At 57.7% G+C, this 17961-nt stretch overlaps 2 protein-coding genes across 3 annotated transcripts; one reads left to right on the plus strand and one right to left on the minus strand.

Annotated features, from left to right (window-relative positions):
• On the minus strand, nt 1261-6935 carry SIX3 (SIX homeobox 3). The gene is made up of 2 exons (XM_021087568.1): nt 4557-6935; nt 1261-2719 (listed from the first exon to the last, which is right to left on the minus strand). The coding sequence occupies exons 1-2, from the start codon at nt 5126-5128 to the stop codon at nt 2527-2529; spliced, it is 765 nt and encodes a 254-aa protein (XP_020943227.1). The 5' UTR covers nt 5129-6935; the 3' UTR covers nt 1261-2526.
• Nucleotides 5634-17522, plus strand: LOC110260022 (translation initiation factor IF-2-like). Of its 2 annotated transcripts, XM_021087566.1 has the most exons (5): nt 5634-5759; nt 7355-7867; nt 8086-8634; nt 11987-12145; nt 13998-17522. In XM_021087566.1, the coding sequence occupies exons 2-4, from the start codon at nt 7487-7489 to the stop codon at nt 12011-12013; spliced, it is 957 nt and encodes a 318-aa protein (XP_020943225.1). In that variant the 5' UTR covers nt 5634-5759; nt 7355-7486; the 3' UTR covers nt 12014-12145; nt 13998-17522. The 2 variants fall into 2 exon arrangements, with proteins under 2 accessions (XP_020943225.1, XP_020943226.1); XM_021087567.1 differs by lacking the exon at nt 5634-5759 and having other exon boundaries at nt 7124-7867; nt 14813-17522.

Here is a 17961-nt window from a genome sequence, read left to right on the forward strand (position 1 = left end):
CCTACCACCTGGGTCACTGTTGCCGAAAGGTGGCTCCATGGAACATTTCCTCAGGCAGGGATTCTGACACGGCATGCCAGTCCCCAGAACTTGGAAGGTTTCGAGGTGGTCTGGATGCCCTGATTCTAAGTCAGCACGCAGGCAGAAGCCTTGCCCTCCACGGAAGCATGCGCCCTAGGCACACAAGGCCCCACTTGAGCCCAGGGCACCTCCCTGGCCGGACAGCCTTTCTGCCCAGCCTGGCCTACGTCAACCCCACAGTGCTGCCAGGGAAGGGGACAAAAGGAAATCGGAAATCAAAATTAGTTTGGAAATGGGCGCGAAATTCCAGGCACGTTTCTCCTTAATCCTCCTCGCTTTGGAAATTGGACTTTCAAGTGAAGGCAAGTTTTCTGAAATTACCTCTTTGGCGGCTCCTCCTCAGGCACAGGCCAGCCTGGCCCAGAGCGGCAGAGGCGCCACTGTCAGCCACGCCAGCACAGGGAACCCTACCCACCCCCCTCCACATGCTCCGGGGAGGGGAGGCCAAGGGCCGGGGGGAAGCTGGTCAGCGAAAAGCAGTGATCGGGGTTGGTTCGTACACCCCAACTCTGAAATGCCATAGGAGCTCGAGGGACTCCAGTTGATCTCAAAAGCTGGAAAGAAATTTCAAGGAGGCAGATTGAGAGCCTTAAGGCAAGTCTTACAGTCTCACAGAGGCACACACGGTGGTGACTGCGGTCCATCCGGATCCTGGGCCCTAAATGCCTCAAACCACCTCCTCCCTCGCTCTACTCTCCCCACCCAGACTACAGTTGCCCCCCCACCCCCAACCCCCTAAAAATTAAGACAAAATCTGTCAGCTCTGCTCTAGATTTATGCTTGCCATTTGGCGAACTTGTGTTTCCCCTTTAAAAAAAAAAAAAAAAAAGGCAATAACAACCAAAAGATGCCAAACACACCCCCAAAAGACTCACCAAGGCTGTGGCAGGCTACCGTTCCTGGGGATCTAGGCCCAGCATCTCACACTGAAGAAACCAGCCAAGGTCCCCTTTCCCTGAGCCCTCTCTGCCTTTCCGCTCAGGATTTGGCTTTGGTTCTTTTCTGAAGATGAGGTTCCCATCTTGCCAACCCCTCTTCTCGGGGGGAAAAAGCTCAGACCCAGCCTTAAAACTCTGCCCCAGCTCGGATGGTGTAGCTGGCGTGGAAGCACAGGCCGGGCCGCTGCACCCCCGCCCCGGCTGCGGGCACAGGGGTGGACAAAAACACCAGTCTCCGGAGTGATAAGAAAATGGAGAATACTGTATTTGCTTTAGAAAGTTTTTACATATAGATAAACACGCAGTTAAAGATAACAGTAAAAGCGCCCTACAGGGAGTGAGAGATATCTCCAAAAGCAGCTAAGAAATACTTGCAATAGCTTTTGCATAAGAATACTACGATCTCACTCTCCGCTTTCGCTAGCGACGGGGTCCCACTTCCTAACCCAGCCCGCCACGCCACGCCTTGACTGCCAAGTCGACGCCAGGAACACCGAGTGGGAGGGGAACCCCCAAAAGGAAAGAGACAGCGGAGCGGGGAGAGAGGGAGAAGGCGGGAGAGAAAGAAAAAGAGAGAGGAGAAAAAGCATATACAGGCAATTTCTACACATATATTACAAACTGGGAAAATGACCGATCATTAAGATATACATAATTCATATAAAATTTTGAAATAAAAATAAAAATCTGTTACAGTCATAACTATTCTTTTTTCCACATTTATAACCAGTACCCACACAGGCAGTGACAGAGTGGAGAGAAAAAGGTGCTTAACAAGAAAATGATTGTCTGCTGAACAAAAAACAGAAGATTGCATCTTGTTTGACCAATACTTGGACTTAAAAACAGAGAGAGAGGAAGAAAGCGAGAGAGGAAAAAAGAGAGAGAAAGCAACAAAAGGCGAGAAACATTTGCTATTTCCCTCTGAAGGAGTTCTTTTTTTTTTTTCCCAACAAATTCCGAACGGAGATGGCGGGTTCTTTTTTTTTTTTTTTTCTCTTTTTTTGTCTGTTTTGCTTTTGTCGTCTTGTCGTGGTGGTGGTCGGGTTTTGTATAGTCGGCTCTTTTAAAATCGTTTTAAACTAGAGAGAGTATTTTCCCAGATACAAATAAATCGTCATGCAGGTGGGGTGCCGGGTCCGTGGGAACCGAAAGGAGAAGCCGTGCTTGTCCTAGAAAGTATACAATTGTCACCTCTTTTATGTTTTCTGCCCGCAGCATCAGCATTTGTGACTGTCTGTTGGCGTTGCGGTCCTTTGGGGTGGCCGTGGTGGTAGATGGTGGTTGGGAGCTGTTGATGGGTTGCGTTTAATTTGTTATTTTTCTCGGGTTTTATATATTTTTGGCTGGAGTGGACATGTGTGCGTACTTGGGTGTGTGTATGATTATGTATCCTGATTTCGGTTTGTTCTGGGGATGGAGGAGGAAGAGGAGGAAGAGGAGGAGGGGGAGGAGGAGGAGGAGGGGAAGGAGGAGGGGGAGGAAGGGAGGAGGGCGGCCTTGGGTATCATACATCACATTCCGAGTCGCTGGAGGTTACCGAGAGGATGGAGGTGCCGGTGTCCGCGCGCTCCGTCAGGCTGGACACGCTGGTGGTGGGGCTGGCCGCCGTGGACGGCGACTCTGCCGAGCCGTGCGTGGGGCATCCGGGCTCGGCCAGCGAGCGCATGCCGCTCGGTCCGATGGCCTGGTGCTGGAGCCTGCGGGAGACAGAGAGCGGCGCCCACCCTGACACAGCTGCCCCAGCACACCCAGCTCTGCCCAGCTGCCTCCCTGAGCCCGCGCCGCCGGGAGCGGGGCCTGCCGCCGCCCGTGCTCCTCTGCCTCCCGAACCCCGCGCCCTTCGCCACCGCCCCGACTCTGCTCTGTGCACTCATCCCCCCTCCTCAGGGCACCCGGCGGCTCCGTGAACGTGGTGGAGCCTCCCCAGCCCGGCCTTGGCTCCGGTCTCCTCCTCCCCGGGGCTTTCTCGGCCCTCCCAAGGCTTCCCAAATCCGGACGGGCCCGGGGGGAAGAGGCAGAATCTGAGGCCGGCCGCCTGCGGAGGCCCGGCGCCCGCTGCGATGGACTCCGAGCCCCGAAGGAGCCGAAGTCGGGCAGAGGCCCAGTATTTCTTCTTCCCTAGCCCCAGGGACTCTTCAGGCCAGCTGCCCCTGGAGCAGACAGGCCTCCTCAAAGCCTCCTGCCTTAGCTCCCCCAAACACAAATCCAGAGCTGCGGGTTGCTCACCCGCTGGCTTCGCTCTCTGGATCCCTGAGCAGAGCGCAGGATCGAGGGAAGAGAAAATGGGGAACCTGGGAGCAGAAAAGTGTGTGTGTGGTGGAGAGAGGAGGGACAGAGAAAGGGGGAGACACAGAAGGCAGGACGGGAGTACAGAGCCACCTCCGTGCCGCCCCTTTCTCTGACCATGCAGCGCCTGCCCCAACCTAGTGTCTCTGAGTTCTCCCCACAAGGAGGCCTTAAGCCAGCCCTGGTCGCTCCCCCCATCAGGCGAAAAGTTGGCTCCACAGGCAAGGTGAGAGGGCCAAAGGCTCAGGCCCGGGCCACCTAAACCAAAACACACTTACTCCCTCCAGGAACTCACATCCAGCCGTCAGTGCAGGCAGCTGTCAGCAGCTGGGGCCCTGCTCCCCACGGTGCACCAGGCCCAGTGCCTTCCCCGGGTGGGGCTGGGCCACAGGCTTTCCGTGGGGCTTTCACCCAACCTCCTCCCTTCCCCTTCTCCTCCCCACTGCTTTCCTCTTTCTCCTCCTCCTCTCTAGTTATTTTTTCTTTTCTACCCCCAGGCCCAGCTTGGCTGACAGGTCAAGCCCAATGCAACTTTGTGACTTTGTGGCCAACTTGCTAGAGCAAGGCAGCTTCTGTTCCTGCCCAATTTAGTGGACCAAGAGGATGCTCCTTGGTCGGGACAGGAAGGCAAGCACTCGTGTATATGTACCAACACACACACACACACACACACACACACACACACACACGGCCTCTGCACTCCCATCCAGTCTCTCCTGCTCCAGGTCAGGCAACTTGTAATGCTTCAGGAAGGAGGCCTGCTGCTCGGTGGCCAATGGCCTTTTCCCTTTGTGGCAAGGACCCAGGTTCAGCTTCCACTCCCAGACATCCGTGGATCCCTCCCAGGGCTTTTGCAATGTGTAGAAATTAGAACCAGGTGGCAAGGAGCACTTTCCTTTCTTCTCGGTCTGTAGGCTCCAGAGGAGCCCCTGAGCTGAGGAGGCAGGCGCGGGTGCAGTGCAAGTCTAAGGCTCCCAGGGGCCCTGCCCCAGCGCTACTGGCATTCAGGACCTCACACACACACTCTCACCGCCCAGACGAAAGCCCCTCTCGGGCAAAGCAAAGGCAATCAATACACCAACCGCCCGCCCCTCTTCCGCGCGCCTCCGCAAGTGGAAACTTTCTCCAACTGACCAGGAGGTCTTGGCTTCTCACGCGCTCCGCAGCCGCTCGCCTCCTATCTGCTCGTTCTCTTTCCCCCTCCCCGACCCCTGAGTCGGTAGCCAGGCCGCGGGCCCCGCCACTGACCTGTTCTTAGCCGCCGCGGCGCGGTCGCGCTGCCTCCGGTTCTTAAACCAGTTGCCTACTTGTGTGGGAGTGAGGCCGGTGGCCTGCGCCAGTTCGCGTTTCTTGCTGGGGTTGGGGTAGGGGTCCTGCAGATACCACTCCCGCAGCAGGCTCCGAGTCCGCTCCTTGAAGCAATGCGTCTTCTGCTCGCCGTCCCAGATGGTGCGCGGCAGCGGGAACTTCTTGCGCACGCGGTACTTGTCCACGGGGCCGAGAGGGCGGCCGCGCAGCTTCTCGGCCTCCTGGTAGTGCGCCTCCAGCCACATGGCCTGCAGCTTGCCGTGGGACTCCTTGGTGAACTTGTGGTTCTCCAGGATGTGGTAGAGGTCGCGGAAGTTGCCCGTGTGGAAGGCGACCACAGCGCGCGCGCGCAGGATCGACTCGTGCTTGTTGATGGCCTCGCACGCCCCGGGGGCCACGGGCAGCGACCAGAGGAAGCGGCCCAGCCGCTCGATGTCGCCCGTCTCCTCCAGCGTCTCGCAGACGCTGGCCACCTGCTCCGGCGAGAAGTTGAGGGTGGGCAGCTGGAACATGGACAACTCTTCCGGGGGGGCCCTGGAGCCGCCGCCGCTGCCGCCGCCGCCTGCTCCGCCAGCACCGCCGCCTCCCGCACAGTTCCCGCCGCCGCCGCCGCCGCCTCCCGCGCCGCCGCCGCCTCCCGCACCGTTCCCGCCGCCGCTACTCGCCAGAAGTAGGGAGCGGTGGTGAGAATCGGCGAAGTTTGGCAACAAGAAGTGGGAGGAATAGAGGTCTAGGGGGAGCGGAATACCATGGACTGACCTGAGAGGAGAGGAGAAAATTCAGGGAGAGGAAGAGAGAGGGGAGGAAGAGGAGGAGAGGGGCGATGAGGACCAGGAGGAGGGAGAGGAGAGGGGGGAGGAGGAGAAGGAAAGGAGGGGGAAGCAGGAGGAGGAGGGGGAGGAGGAAGGGCGTAAGGGACACCCACACCCCACACACATCCACACACACACACACCCGCGCAGCCACATAGAGAGGGAGGAAGGAGAGCGGCCCGGTGCGCGCGCGCAGAGAGAGAACCCGAGACAGAGAGAGGGAGAGGGTGAGAGAGAGAGCGAGAGCCAACCACCGCCGAGTCAAGATTCAGCGATTCCACAGCAATCGCCCTAATGACAACAGCCTCATAATATCTCCCCTAAATCCACAGTGAGTGCAGCATTGAAACATTTTGTTTCGCTTTTCTATTGGTCTGCGGCGTGTCGTTGTGGCGTTGCCACGGCAACCGCTGCCAATCACTGTCAGCCCTGCCAATCAATACCGAGAACGTAAGGACGGTTTTACCACTTAGCTAGAGTGGGGGGGAGGGGGAGAGGAGGGAAAGAAGGAGCAGGGGGAGAAAGAATTTTTTTTTTAAATCTTTGCAACTCTTAATCTCACCACTTCCCCCTCTTCTCTTCCTCTCTCTCTCCCCCTCTCTCGCTTCTTTTCACACTGTCTCTGAGCTCCTTCTTTTTCCCTCTTCCCCAAAGAAGTTGATCTAGAAAAGGCCATGGGCACAGAGTTGTTGAATGGGATGAGCAATTAAAGGGGGGATTTTGTTGGGAGGGAGAGGCTCCCCCACGCTGCACGAAGGCCGAGGGGCCGGCCCCCAAGGAGAGGAGAGGGCCAGGGAGCCGGCCCAGTTTGCACATGGTGTGCATGTCGGGCCGCCTGTTTCTGCCTATGTGAGCACTAATAGCGGCGAGGAAGAAAGGCGAGATGAGATCATGGGGCCCACCGCGCTCAGACCCTGGCCGGGAGGGTAGCTGCGCCCCAGGATCTCAGATTTTGGGGGGCATCTGCCACCTGGGAGCGGGAGCCCAGGACCCAGGGTACTGGAAGCCTCTCTGACCTCCCTGGTCTGCAACCCTCGACCACATTTACCCCAATTTCCTCTGCATTGCATCAGGCTTCTCTTTAACTCTGCTCCCAGTCAAGGAGCCTTGATTTCCCCTATTGCCTTATATTTTTAAATAGCAGTAGAAATAACAGTACGCTTTCCATCTTAAAAGGCAACCTGCCTCTTTGTTTTCCCTCCAGATATCAGCTGCCTCTCTTGGAGCTGTAGAGGAGGTTGGGTTGAGAAGCCTGGAAGCCCTCCCCTTCCTCACCCCCATGCCAGCTCTCCCCAAACTTTCCAAGGAGCCCTGGGTCTACCTACCAGCCCCAGAAGGTCACTCAAACTTTGGAGGCTGCCCCCAAAGAAACAAATAGGCCTTAAAATTGCTCATTTGCGCATATCGTAAAGGGGAAAAATAATAAAACTGTCTAATTTTTCTAAGGAAAGTAACAAAACAAACCCTAAAACTAAACAAACCGTAAAAGGCCCAGAGCATGGAGAAAGCCCTCCCTCCCTCCCTCTGGCCACTGCAGCCCCCAGGCGAGGCATGAGTATTTATTCTAAGGTATGTTGCTTTTAAGAAGATGTAATCGGCATCTTTAGCCAGACCCTCCTTTGTGAGGCTTCTGTAACTATGGAAGTGTGATTTACACAGATTTGTCAGGGTCAGAGACAGTCTTTTCCCCGAGCACTGTGTATATTTAGACAGGACTTGGTTTGGTGTTAAAAAGTGTATATTTTGAATGAGTTCACACACAGTAGCCAACAATGCCCACATTGTCGGCCCGTGTACAACGTGTATTGAAAAGCATCGTCCAGACTTCAACTAATCTGCCCTCAATAAAGCTGAAATAATTATCCTAAGCTGCCTTTCCAGAAGAAAAATCATTGAGGAATTCAAAACTTTTTTTTTTTTTTTAAGATCTTTTCTACATTCCGATGCAGATCTGGGTGTGAGGCACCAAGTCTACACCACTTTGGAGATCTCAAAGAGGGAAGCCAGAGAGATTGTGAGAGAATTTAAATGGGAAACCTAACACGACCGAGGCTGTAAATGCCCCAGTCCCTAAACCCCGAGTTCTGGCTCTCCTTAGGCCCTGACTCCCCCAGCGCCAGGCCTCCAGGCCGAGAAATGCAAACTGCTTTGGAGGCTCCACAGCCGCAGGGAGGCTGGGGCAGGGTGAGGGGACTCCCCCCCCCAGCCTCCCCCACCCCCCCACCAGTCCACTCATCCCCGCGGCCAGGGTCGCTGGTCCTGAACCTGCTGACTGAGGGCAGGAAAATATTCGCCCAAAGGGAAGACCAGCCAAGCACCACTTCATGGGGCTTCTTGTATCTCTCCCTCCGTGTATCTTCCTTCCAGGCCTGGGTCCTTTTCTGCTCAGCTGCGAAGCTCTGGGCGGTCGTTCACTGCGGGCCCAGAAAGAGCCCTAAGGTTGGGACACAAAAACAGACACTTCATCTTTTCTTCCCTATCCCTTTCTCTTGTAGGGGAAGGATTATAGGCTGAGGGTGGGAGGGGGAAGGGGCAGGAGGAGGAAGCGGGGGAGGAAGGAATGAAAAAGGGGAGGGGAGTGGGTATTGTGCCGCGTGTGGGGGGAGAATTCCTAAGGGTGGGTTTCCGAATACTGCGTTCAACTTTTTTGAAAACAGCTCGTGACCCCGAAACTGCATCCCCTGGAGCCGAGGACCCAAGGCGCCGAGCGGGCGGGTGAACCCAGCCAGTCCCCTCCCAGTCCCCGCAACCCCCGCCTTTGGGTTGGGGCGACCCGGCCTCTCCCTGCCGCCGCCGGGCCAGCGGCGGCAGGAGGCTGGGCAGGTGCCGCGGGCTCTGCCGAAAGCGCTGAAATCGAAAACCGTCGCCGCTCTAGGAGAACTGAGGCAAGTGAGGCTGAGGCTCAGCTCGTCGACACCGCTGCCCCCAGCCTCGGCCCAGGAGCCTGCCGACCCGCCTGCACCCCTCCAGCTCCCGGGGTGTCCCCGGCTTGGGGGTGCAAAGCTGGGCGGAGGGCGGAGGCCAGGCGCGCAGCTTTGTGCGCCTGGCCAGGGCCGGGCGAGGCGGGGCAGGCGCGCAGCCCGGGGCTGTCAGAGCCTCCCCGCAGAGCCGAGCTCCGCGCCGCCCACCGAGCCCACCTCGCGGGCCGGCAGCTGCCAGAGCCTCTCCGCTCCAGCCCGAAGCACCACGCCCGCCGCCCAGAGCCCGTAAGTTGAGAGTCCAGGATTCTGGGGGAGGGAGGCGGGGCGGCCGGTCCGCGGCGCGGATGGCTGGACTGGTTCCCAGCAGAGCTGGGAGCGCAGGCTCCGCAGGGTGCGGGCTAGGGGTGCTGACGGGGTTGGGGGGGTGGTGTGTGCAGCATCAGAGCGTCCCCTCCCAAGTTCCCAGGCGCTTGTCTTGGGGAGGGGAGTTAGGAGCAGAAGGACCTCGGGTTCTGCGGCCCAGGCCGCCTGCCCCAGTGCTCTGGGGACCTGAAGCACTGGGCAGCAGAAGGCCAGGAGGTGAGCACCCTGGAAGGGGAGGCGTGCTGGGGGGCTCCTGCGCCCTGGGTTTTTCAGAGAGGGGAGATGGGGATGGATAGGTGAGCCAGCCAGGCCTCTAGGTCTCCTCTGCCCTCTGGCTGCTCTGACTCCGGGATCTGAGATTTGGCGCCGGAACAGGCCGAGGTCACAAAATTGTCACCATCGTTCCGGCTTTAATCCTGGTCCAGGCGATGGGAAAGACAGCAGTCCATTTGATGGGGGTGGGGGGAGAAAGGGCATTTGGACTGGAGGATGTCCTTCTGTTACCAGGACCTGCTGGGCATTTATTTACAAATGTTAGCCCAGGAGGTCTCAACTCCATCAGAAACGGTGCCTAAAAGAATCCCACTCTCTCCTAGTTAGTTAGGGTTACCGGGAAAGCCAAGGAGTCTGGAAGCCTCCGAGAGAGGAAGCGCTGGGGCAGATACACCCACTGGGCCTGGCTCAGCCCCATAAGGCCGATTCGTCCTGGGGGGCAACGCCCTTCGGGCCCCCAAGACTTCGGGAGGGTAGGGCCGGCTCGGCGGCCCGCGGTCTGGGCCTCCCCGCAAGCTGCAAACTGAGGCGCTTGGCGCCGGAGGCCGAGGAGGGCGCCGGGGAGCGCGGCAAGCAGGCGGGGAGGCCGAGAAGCCCTTCAAGGACCCCGATTACTTTCCTTTGAATGAAAAACAACAACAACAACAACAACTGCTCCCTTCCCGCGCCCCCGCATCCCCCCACCCCTTAGCCTCCGGGGACCCGCGCTTGGCGCAATTGTCGCCCGGGACAGTAAACAGAGCTCAGTTGCCTCAACTTTCTCCGCACATAAAAGTTCCCGGCGTGCGGGGAAATTTGAATATTTGATCAGCCCCTTTGAGTGACCCTCATTAGCCTGGCGCCCTGCTAAGGCCCCAGCATTGCAAGAAAGCTGCTGGGCCCGGCATTTGTATGCCTTGTTAGCGCCGCTTAATGAAGCCTCCCCGACCGCTCAAAAGCGGCCTCCGGGCCGGCGGCGCGCACCTCTCGGCACCCGGCTCTGCCTAATGAGCCCCACCGCCTGCCGAAGGCCCCTCCGCCCCCCACATCCTCAAACAAGAGAAATTTGGCTCCGTCTTGGACCACCGCACCTCCCACTGCCAGGCCCAAGAGACTGGGCACAAACTGAGCCTGGCTGGCTGTGGTGACCCAGCCCCAAGAGGAAGAGGTGGGAGACTTGGGGGATGTGAGCCCTACGGGCTAGAGGGTGGTTTTGTGGCCTCAGGGTGTAGCCCAGGGAGTGACACTGCCAACCTTTCCCAAGAGGGCCAAGTTCAAATCAATTAGTCACCCCAGGTCCTTAAAGAACTGCATCTGGACTAATGTTGGGGTGGCAGAGGGCAGATGCCCTGGGGAGGGTCAGCTTTCCATCTTCCTCCATCTTCAAGTTCCTTTGGACTCCACTGCCCAGGAGCTAGCTGCCCACTTCTTTGCAGATCCCTTTATGACAGCCAGACCTGGAGTGTTAGGGCTTGGGTTGAGAAGTCATCAACACACTCCTCAAACTATCATTGTTCCCACCCACCATCCACAGACCTCAGGCACAAATGTTATGACTGTGACACTGGAAAAAGCCAGGTACCACAGCCCACCCTGTTCCTGCCCCCGCCCCACCCCTAGCCATTCTGGCTCTGGTCTCTCTTTAATCACACTTCCAGTCTTTAAGAGGCCTGAAGAAAGCCCTCTAGGCAAGAGGCTACCCTGTACAGGAACCAGCTGGCTCCTAGGGTAAGATGAGACTAAACTAGGCTTGAGGAGAGCAAGGGAGCACTCTGGAAGGAAGGGAAACCAAAGCAACATCTCCTTCCTTTTACTTGGTGAGGCAGGTAACTTTGGTGACCAGGAAATAGCAGGAACCCTGTCGGTCCTCTGAAAGAGTGGCCTTTGTCATCTCTCTGCCCCCTCTCTCCTTTGCTGCCCTTTTCCCTGGATAGTTGTCATTCAAGATCCTTCTTTGCTCACCCAGCTTTTGGGGTTTTAAGGGTTATTTTGAGGGGGATTAATGCAGAGCTTGGGAAGCAGCTGCTCTCAGATTCATACTTGGGGCCTTCTGGGGGTGCCCCCTTATACCTGCCCACAGTCCCTCAGACACACCTGGGCTGGTCAGGTTGGTAACCTCTGGACCCCATTCCAGGGCCACCTCTAGGAATGAGTGGCACCTAGCCAGCCCACATCCCCTGCCAAAAGGCCAGGTAGGCCCTGGGAGAGCAGAGCCTTTTGAGTCCATCTGGTTTGTTCCTCTTCTCTTTCTCCCCCCAGCTCAACTGGCATGTCCCGCCCTATTTCCATCCCAGGAACTCCTAATTCCAGACCAAACTGACAATTTTTAGGACTCATCTCTGCCCTGGGCAAGGCAGTGCCCAGGCCTTGATCCATGCAAAGGGCAAAGGTAGGAGATGGAAATCGAGGAGTGGACGCTGTTGGGGAGAAAAGGGGACCTGAGGCGGAGGATTTGACTCAGCTCTGTGGCCCCAAGGCCAGGCCCACCAACTGCTCAGGGGAGGAGGCGAAAGGAGGGGGCTAGGAGTCTGCGGGCATCGGTCGGGGCAGGAGGGACCTAAGGCGTCGGCGTGGGGGGCTAGATCCTGAGGAGAGGGGCGGGGAGGCGGGGGTCGGGGGAGCGCGCAGGGCGGAGGTGGGGGGGGGTGCGCTCTTTAAGAGCCACACGGCTGGCAGGAGAAGCGCGCGGCCCGGTGCTGGTAGAGCATTGACCCCGAAGGGGATTTAGCGGGAAGGGAGCGGCCGGGCTCTGGGGGCTTTGTCCCGGGGCGACCAGAGAGGCCGAGACACAAGAATAAGGAGCGAGTGCGTCTTGAAAGGCCGCTCGGAGGCGGCAGCGCTGCTGCTCTTGACTTCTGAGCAGGGCTTAAGCCGAACTGCCTGTGCTGGGCCCTGAGCGCCGAGTCCGGGGGCTCCGACCCCCCCCCCGCACCCCCGTCCCGGTCTCGGAGCCGAGGAGGCATGGGATGAGGGGGACACTGGGGTGGCAGGGGACCTAGCAAAGCTGCTTTTGGCTCTACAGCCGCCCGACTCTAACGCAGAGCTGTGAGCCTGAAGGGCCGCGCTGGACATGGCCAGAGAAAGACTTTTCTTTTTCCAACTTCGGCGTTTGGTTTTGTGTGTCCACCACGCGCAGCTCCGGAGCTGGCAGACCCCAAATGGATTCTCAACAGGTGGCCAAGTAAGTCCATTTAAGAATTCTGGCTATATCCTCAGCCCTACCTGGCCCCCTTCCCTTTCCCCTCCTCTTACCCCCGGCCGCCCCGAATTCCCCCAGCTCCTCCTTCGGGCGAGGGCGGGAGGAAGAAGTGGGGGAGGGGGTGATGAGCGCTCTCTCCCTGGGGGTCCTCGGGGGCTCCCAGCTGCAGCCCAGGACGGCTCCACCCAGTACCCTCGGCCCACCATCCTTAGGTCCGTTGTGGGCCCCGGTGCTCCAAGGTGTGTGTGTTGGTGGGGGAAGGCTTCACGGCACCTCAAGAGCATAATGGCCAGGAAGGGGATCGGGGGACCCCGCGGCCGCGCGGCCTTTGTGTGGGGGTTTGCGGCAGAAACCCAACCATGTACCCTCTTTTATGAGACCGAGATCCGGCCCTGGGGAGCCCGCGCCGGCTGCACAATGGCCGGCAGAAGAGCGTCTCAGCGGCCGGGAATGGGGAGGGGATGGGGATGCGGATGGGGAGAGGGTGGGGGAGGTGGAGAGGGCGGGGGGCGGGGGGGGGGAAACAGAGAAAAGCAAAGGCAAGAAATCCGGGGCGACCGAGTGAAAAGTCGGAAAATGTCTTCTTCAGAGCGCGCGGGAAAGAGGCGAGCGCGCACACGGGTGCACATCCTCTCCCTCTCACACTCACACTCTTATACAGCACTCACACCCACTCCACACAGGTAGCCCACGCCCGCGGCCTTGGCAGTGCAGTGTCCCCAGCCCTGGCGCCCAAGCCCAGCCCCGAGGGAGTCGCCCTCCTACTCCCCCTCCCCTGCTGCTAAGAGCCCTTCCTCCCGGCCACGGTGGCCCCTAGACTAACTGGGGGAGCTGGGAGGGCCCCCAGGGCTGGGGCGCAGGGAGGATCTTACCTGCGGAAAGGTAAGGGAAGCCGGGAGCAGGAAGCAGCGGCGGATAAATATTCATTAGGAAGTGTAAGTGTCTCCTTTTAAACCGCGCGGCGCGCACTCTGGCTCCTATCTCTCCCTCCCTCTGTCCTCTTGTGAGGCTCTCTCCCCCTCTCGCTCAGTCTCCCCCCACCCCCCACCCTTTCCTGCGAAATGCCGGGTGGATCCCTGTCTAGCTAACCTGTAGGGAAGCCTGAGCCGCAGGCAGCGCCTCCACAGCTGTTTGCCTTCACTCCTGGGGCGCGCGTTCCCCATCCTTCCTCCCTCCTCTCGCCCAGCCCCTTACCCCCTCCTAAATTACTACATCATTAGCTTTATTTTCCGGTGGGGGGGGTAGCGGCGCAGTCCGACGCACCTCCCCAAAGCAGGGCAAAAGCCGGCGCTATCTGAAGCTGACCCTACTCCATCTCCACCCCACCCAGTCTAGTTTCTTTTTTCCCCTTGTTTCATTCTCGCCTCCATCCTGTACCAGCTCAACTCCATCATCCCTCCCTCCCCCACCACCGCCAATCCAGATCCCTGACTGGGTCGGCAGTGAGACGCCAGGTCCGTAGGTCCAGCGCGCCGAGGCTGGGACTCCACTCCTCACTGGCTGTAGCGATAGCTCCTTGAGTTCCCCTTACCCACGTAGGCTTTCTAGGTTGATCCTGAGTGGGCATCTGGGCAGCTTGGACCTTATGGTCAGAATACTGGGGCTTACATCAAGGGCCTCACCTCGCCAGGCCTCAGGGCCCCTGGGGCCTTGGCCTTTTGGCTGGGCCTGGGAAGGTGCATGAAGGGTGGGGGAGAGGCGGCTTCACTTTGTGGGAATGTTCAGGAGAGACAGACCGACGTACTGACCACGTCCTTTTACGAACAAACTGACCTGAAGTTAGCCACGAGTACGCATCTTTCTCTCTCACACTCACGAGAAAACACGTCTACAGGATTCCAGGAACGCAGTGGTCCCCGCAGGATCCCTGCGAGAGCAGCTTCGAGTCGCAGGGGTGCTACCAGCATCCCCATCCCCGCACGCCGGAAGCCAGCGCTCCCGCGGGCTTCAGAGCCTGGAAGACGCGCGGGCCCGCAAGGAGGCTCCGGGCGGAGGGAAAAGTCTCAAGGCTTTCGCAGCACGACCCTGAGCCACCCTCCGTGGTACCCTTCTTCCTGCTCCAGGCCCCTAGGCCTCTCCAAGGGCTCTAAGGGATGGCGTGGCCCCAGGGTGCCTGGGCTTGGCCGGGGAGCACCCTCCTGAGGCCGCAGAACCCAGCACGCCCGGCGGGGGAGGGAGGAGGGGCCGAGGGGGCGGGCCCAGGCCAGTTCCCAGTTACAAATACAGCAGCTCCCGGGAGGCCGAGGAGGAGAGTTTCGCCCCCAAACACGTAGATCACTCACCCGAGGCGCCTTGTTTTCCACTCTTGGGTCCTGCAGTTTCCCCAGGATCCCGTGACGCACTGGCCCAGTTGGCCAGCGTGGTGGCGGGGTGTGCCCGAGAGTCTTGAGGAGACCCCCCTCCTCCCATGTGGCTTAGTCTGGCCTGGCCAAAATCCACCAGAAGAGAGCCCAGAGGCTGTCTCAACCCTTCCGATGGGAGCAAGGCGCAGGATCGTCGGAGGATCGCCCTCCTCCTGGAAAGTTAAGAAGATGGGGAGATGAAGGTGTAAGAGAGGCCTAGAAGGCCCCGGGGCAGAAGGCCTTATTAACCTGGCACCCCACCTAAAGCCCCGGGTTTACACTTGCACACTTCCTTCTCCCCATGCAGACTCAGGAGGTCGCACATATTCGATATCAGGCTTGAGCTGAGTCACCTGACTGTACACAGAACATATATGCAGCTGTACCCGAATACGTACCCGAGAATTAGAGGAACACTAACAGCAGGATCGGAAGAAAAAAAGAAGTGTTCGCAGACAGAATTATTCCAATGCACGGGTGCACATCAAGTTGTCCAGATGCAGACAAAAGCTGTGGTGCCCACAAGGAATGACCCCAGCCACAGGCAGATGTGCAGGAAGCCACACACAGGGAGAGCCTGAAGGAGGATGCAGGACTCGGGGCCAAGGGCTTCCTGCTAGAGGGACGTTGGCTTCCAAGGGTGAAACTGTTGAGCCAACCAGTTAAAGGTTTCAGGTCAAGTCCTGGAGACTAGAAAGAGCACAACGTCCATCCACCGCTGATCCTTTTGCCTTCCACTAAGCTGGGCTTTAGACACTCAGAAGAGGGCAACCCAGGAAAGAATCATTTTGATTCGGGTTATTTATTTGTTACTATTGTTGGTTAAGGAGATTGTGTTCTGAAGAAGGATGGGTGGGGAGCATAGATGGATGCCCTAACTCAATGCTGGGAGATTCCTAATTCTTAATGGGAACATTCGGCTCCAACGAGGGTTCAAGAAGCCAGGGGCCCTTATTTTGCCTCTTTCTTGCCTTTCATTGCTAAATGCAGTCCTTAAAAAGAACCTTCGCCTAGCTCCACGCCCTCCTGTCCTCACTTCCATCCCAATCCCCTTTATATCAAATATGTCCACAAAAGAACACTCCCAAGCAAACTGAACTATTTTATTACACTAATTTTCTTTGTGGGATATTGGGGTATTCTCACCCCCTCCTACCCATTTCCAAACAGAAGCCACCATCCTGAGAGTTTCAAAGAGTGGCTGTTCCAAAAGGCCTTAGCAAGTGCACAGGCTTGATGCTGCCTTCAGCTCCTTTTGCCTTCCAGACAGTAGCCACCACGAGTTTCCCCGCAGAAGAGGCAGGCACCCTGGATGCAAAGTCGCCCTTCTTTCCACTTCACCTCCCCCACCCCAGCTCTCTCTCTGAAAGTCGAGGGTGCATTTGGGAAGATTCTTTTAGACAAAAAGAGGGGGAGGGAAGAGGACTCTCTGGGCTAGCAAGTGGATGACTCCCCTCCAAGGGGCTGAGGAAGATTTTTCTTGTGAAGAAGAGATGAACCACTCCCTAAACAGGACAGGGGGACACTTTGAAGCAGATCCAGTTGTCCAAGAAATGTAGGGTGAGGAGTGGGAAGTATGAGGAATTTCTTCCCTTTTGGAGGCTAACATGTGTGTCTCCCCCACCCCCAATCCTGGAAATTTTAGCAAGAGATGTTCTGGTAGATGTTTCAAACAATAAAGACTGAAAATCACCTGAGAGTCAATTAATGTTCCTTGGAAGGGCAGTTTCTTCCGGGACCTTTTTCTTCCCCCAGGTCTGTTTTTCCTTTTTCCCTAATAAGAGTCCACCTGCTGTCACACCTCTGAAAGAGAGACAAAGACAGAAATAAGGAGACCGGTACTCACAAACCTGAAGTGTAACTTCCATTCCCAGTAGCTGAGATTCTAGGATGCAAGGAAGACAACTCCTTTCCTTTGGGGCATTTCTTTTTCCCCTCTTTTGATAGCTTATTTAGAGCCTTTCCAATAATAAAAAATAATCAGCATTTTAGAGTCGGCGACTTCGGCTCTTACAAAGAAGTCTACAAGATTCTTCAAACTATGCTGGTCTGATTTATAAAACTGCGCGTACACAGCTAAGTTCATTGCAACATTTATCACTCAAGCAGAAAAGCAGCTCGTTTTCTCATAGCCCCAAATGCCCCGTGTACAGTCACTGGAGCGAATTTGTTTTTCTCCGTGTTTCCTAAAAGCCCTTATCACCTCTGTCCGAACCACCAGACTCAGGGCCAAACTATGGAGGTTTGTGACCTCTGGAGCGGGGTGCACTGTGCGGATCGAGTTTTTTGCTGTGAGCATTCTTTAAAATTGTGAGTTCACACTCTCTTTTTGGCCCTAAATGAGCAGAGTAGACTTGTCCGCGACTTCATCACCAGAAACTCGCCGCCCAGATAGAAGCTAACCACTTCCGCTGCCAGGGGCAAAGGGCTGAACTTTGCTGCCCGGTCCAGTGCTTGGGCGGGAAAGTGAGGGGGGACGGCGGTGGGCTATGCGGGTGGGAGAGGGGCAACCGTTACCTTCAACAATACACTAAAATATCCAGATACTACTTTAATCCTTTCCATTAACAGTGTCAATGCGCTAGAAAGGCCGTCTCACCTCTAAAGGCGTCTTTACCCCCGGAGGGCCCAGGCTTCCAGCCCAATAACACTGGGCCAGCGCGCCGAGAGGAGGTGCTCCGACGGCAAAAATCCCATACATTTTTAACTACAGTGATTACTAAATTAATAGCAGGCACTAAGACAGATGTCAAAACGTCTTGAAAATGTTTATCTGTGAATAATTGAGAAGGTGGTGGGACGCATTATCTGATTGTGTAATGAAATATGTATGAGGAACAGCTGTTTGCAATAGTCCCCTCCCGCCGCCTCCTCAGCCGGGGCCCTTCTCTTGGAAGCAGGAGCCTCGGCGAAGTTGGTCGCCCACTTCCATCCTTTTGGAAGCCCGCTCGTTCCCTCCGGGTCGGCTGGCAGAGCTGCGGTTCCACCGCGCCCCGGGGTCATCCCATTTCTTGACGTAGGACATCAGCGTGGAGTCACCTCTTGGCCTCGCTCTTTGGGCTTCGGTGGCAGGGTGAGGCTTGGCCTGCGCGGCCCAAGGAGAACCCCGGATCGGGCGGCGCCAGAGGCCCGGGGCCCTGGCTTGCGCCCCCAGAGCGGCGAAGCGGGCTCCGAAGCGAAGGCCCGGGGTCACCGCGGGGTGATGAGGCTCCCGAGGGGGCTTTGTTCCGCGCCGCGGCCACACTGCGCATTTCCTTCCAGCCCCAGCCGGTCCCCACCCCAAGCCTGCGCGCCAGCCCTATTTGTTTTTCCAGCCCCCGCGCCCTCCACCCAGGCACGCAAACAGCCCTCGGGCGGCGTCAGCGGCCCGAGGCTTTGGCCCGAGGCAGGCCCGAGTCCACTGGGGCCAGCGTGGCGAGCTCCAGGCGCGCAGGACGCGGAGTTCGGGGAGAAGGA

The sequence above is a fragment of the Sus scrofa genome, chromosome 3 (genome assembly GCF_000003025.6).
Source record: "Sus scrofa isolate TJ Tabasco breed Duroc chromosome 3, Sscrofa11.1, whole genome shotgun sequence".
Taxonomy (NCBI): domain Eukaryota; kingdom Metazoa; phylum Chordata; class Mammalia; order Artiodactyla; family Suidae; genus Sus; species Sus scrofa.

What these genes read in the sequence shown, in the direction of transcription:
- SIX3 (XM_021087568.1), bottom strand. Translation starts at nt 5,128, where the DNA reads ATGTTCCAGCTGCCCACCCTCAACTTCTCGCCGGAGCAGGTGGCCAGC. An exon ending in GCCGCGGCGGCTAAGAACAG is followed by an intron (nt 2,720 to 4,556) that starts GTCAGTGGCGGG and finishes TGTCTCCCGCAG; the next exon opens with GCTCCAGCACCAGGCCATCG.
- LOC110260022 (XM_021087566.1), top strand. Translation starts at nt 7,487, where the DNA reads ATGCCCCAGTCCCTAAACCCCGAGTTCTGGCTCTCCTTAGGCCCTGAC. An exon ending in GGCCCAGAAAGAGCCCTAAG is followed by an intron (nt 7,868 to 8,085) that starts GTTGGGACACAA and finishes TTTTGAAAACAG; the next exon opens with CTCGTGACCCCGAAACTGCA. An exon ending in ACGCCCGCCGCCCAGAGCCC is followed by an intron (nt 8,635 to 11,986) that starts GTAAGTTGAGAG and finishes TTGGCTCTACAG; the next exon opens with CCGCCCGACTCTAACGCAGA.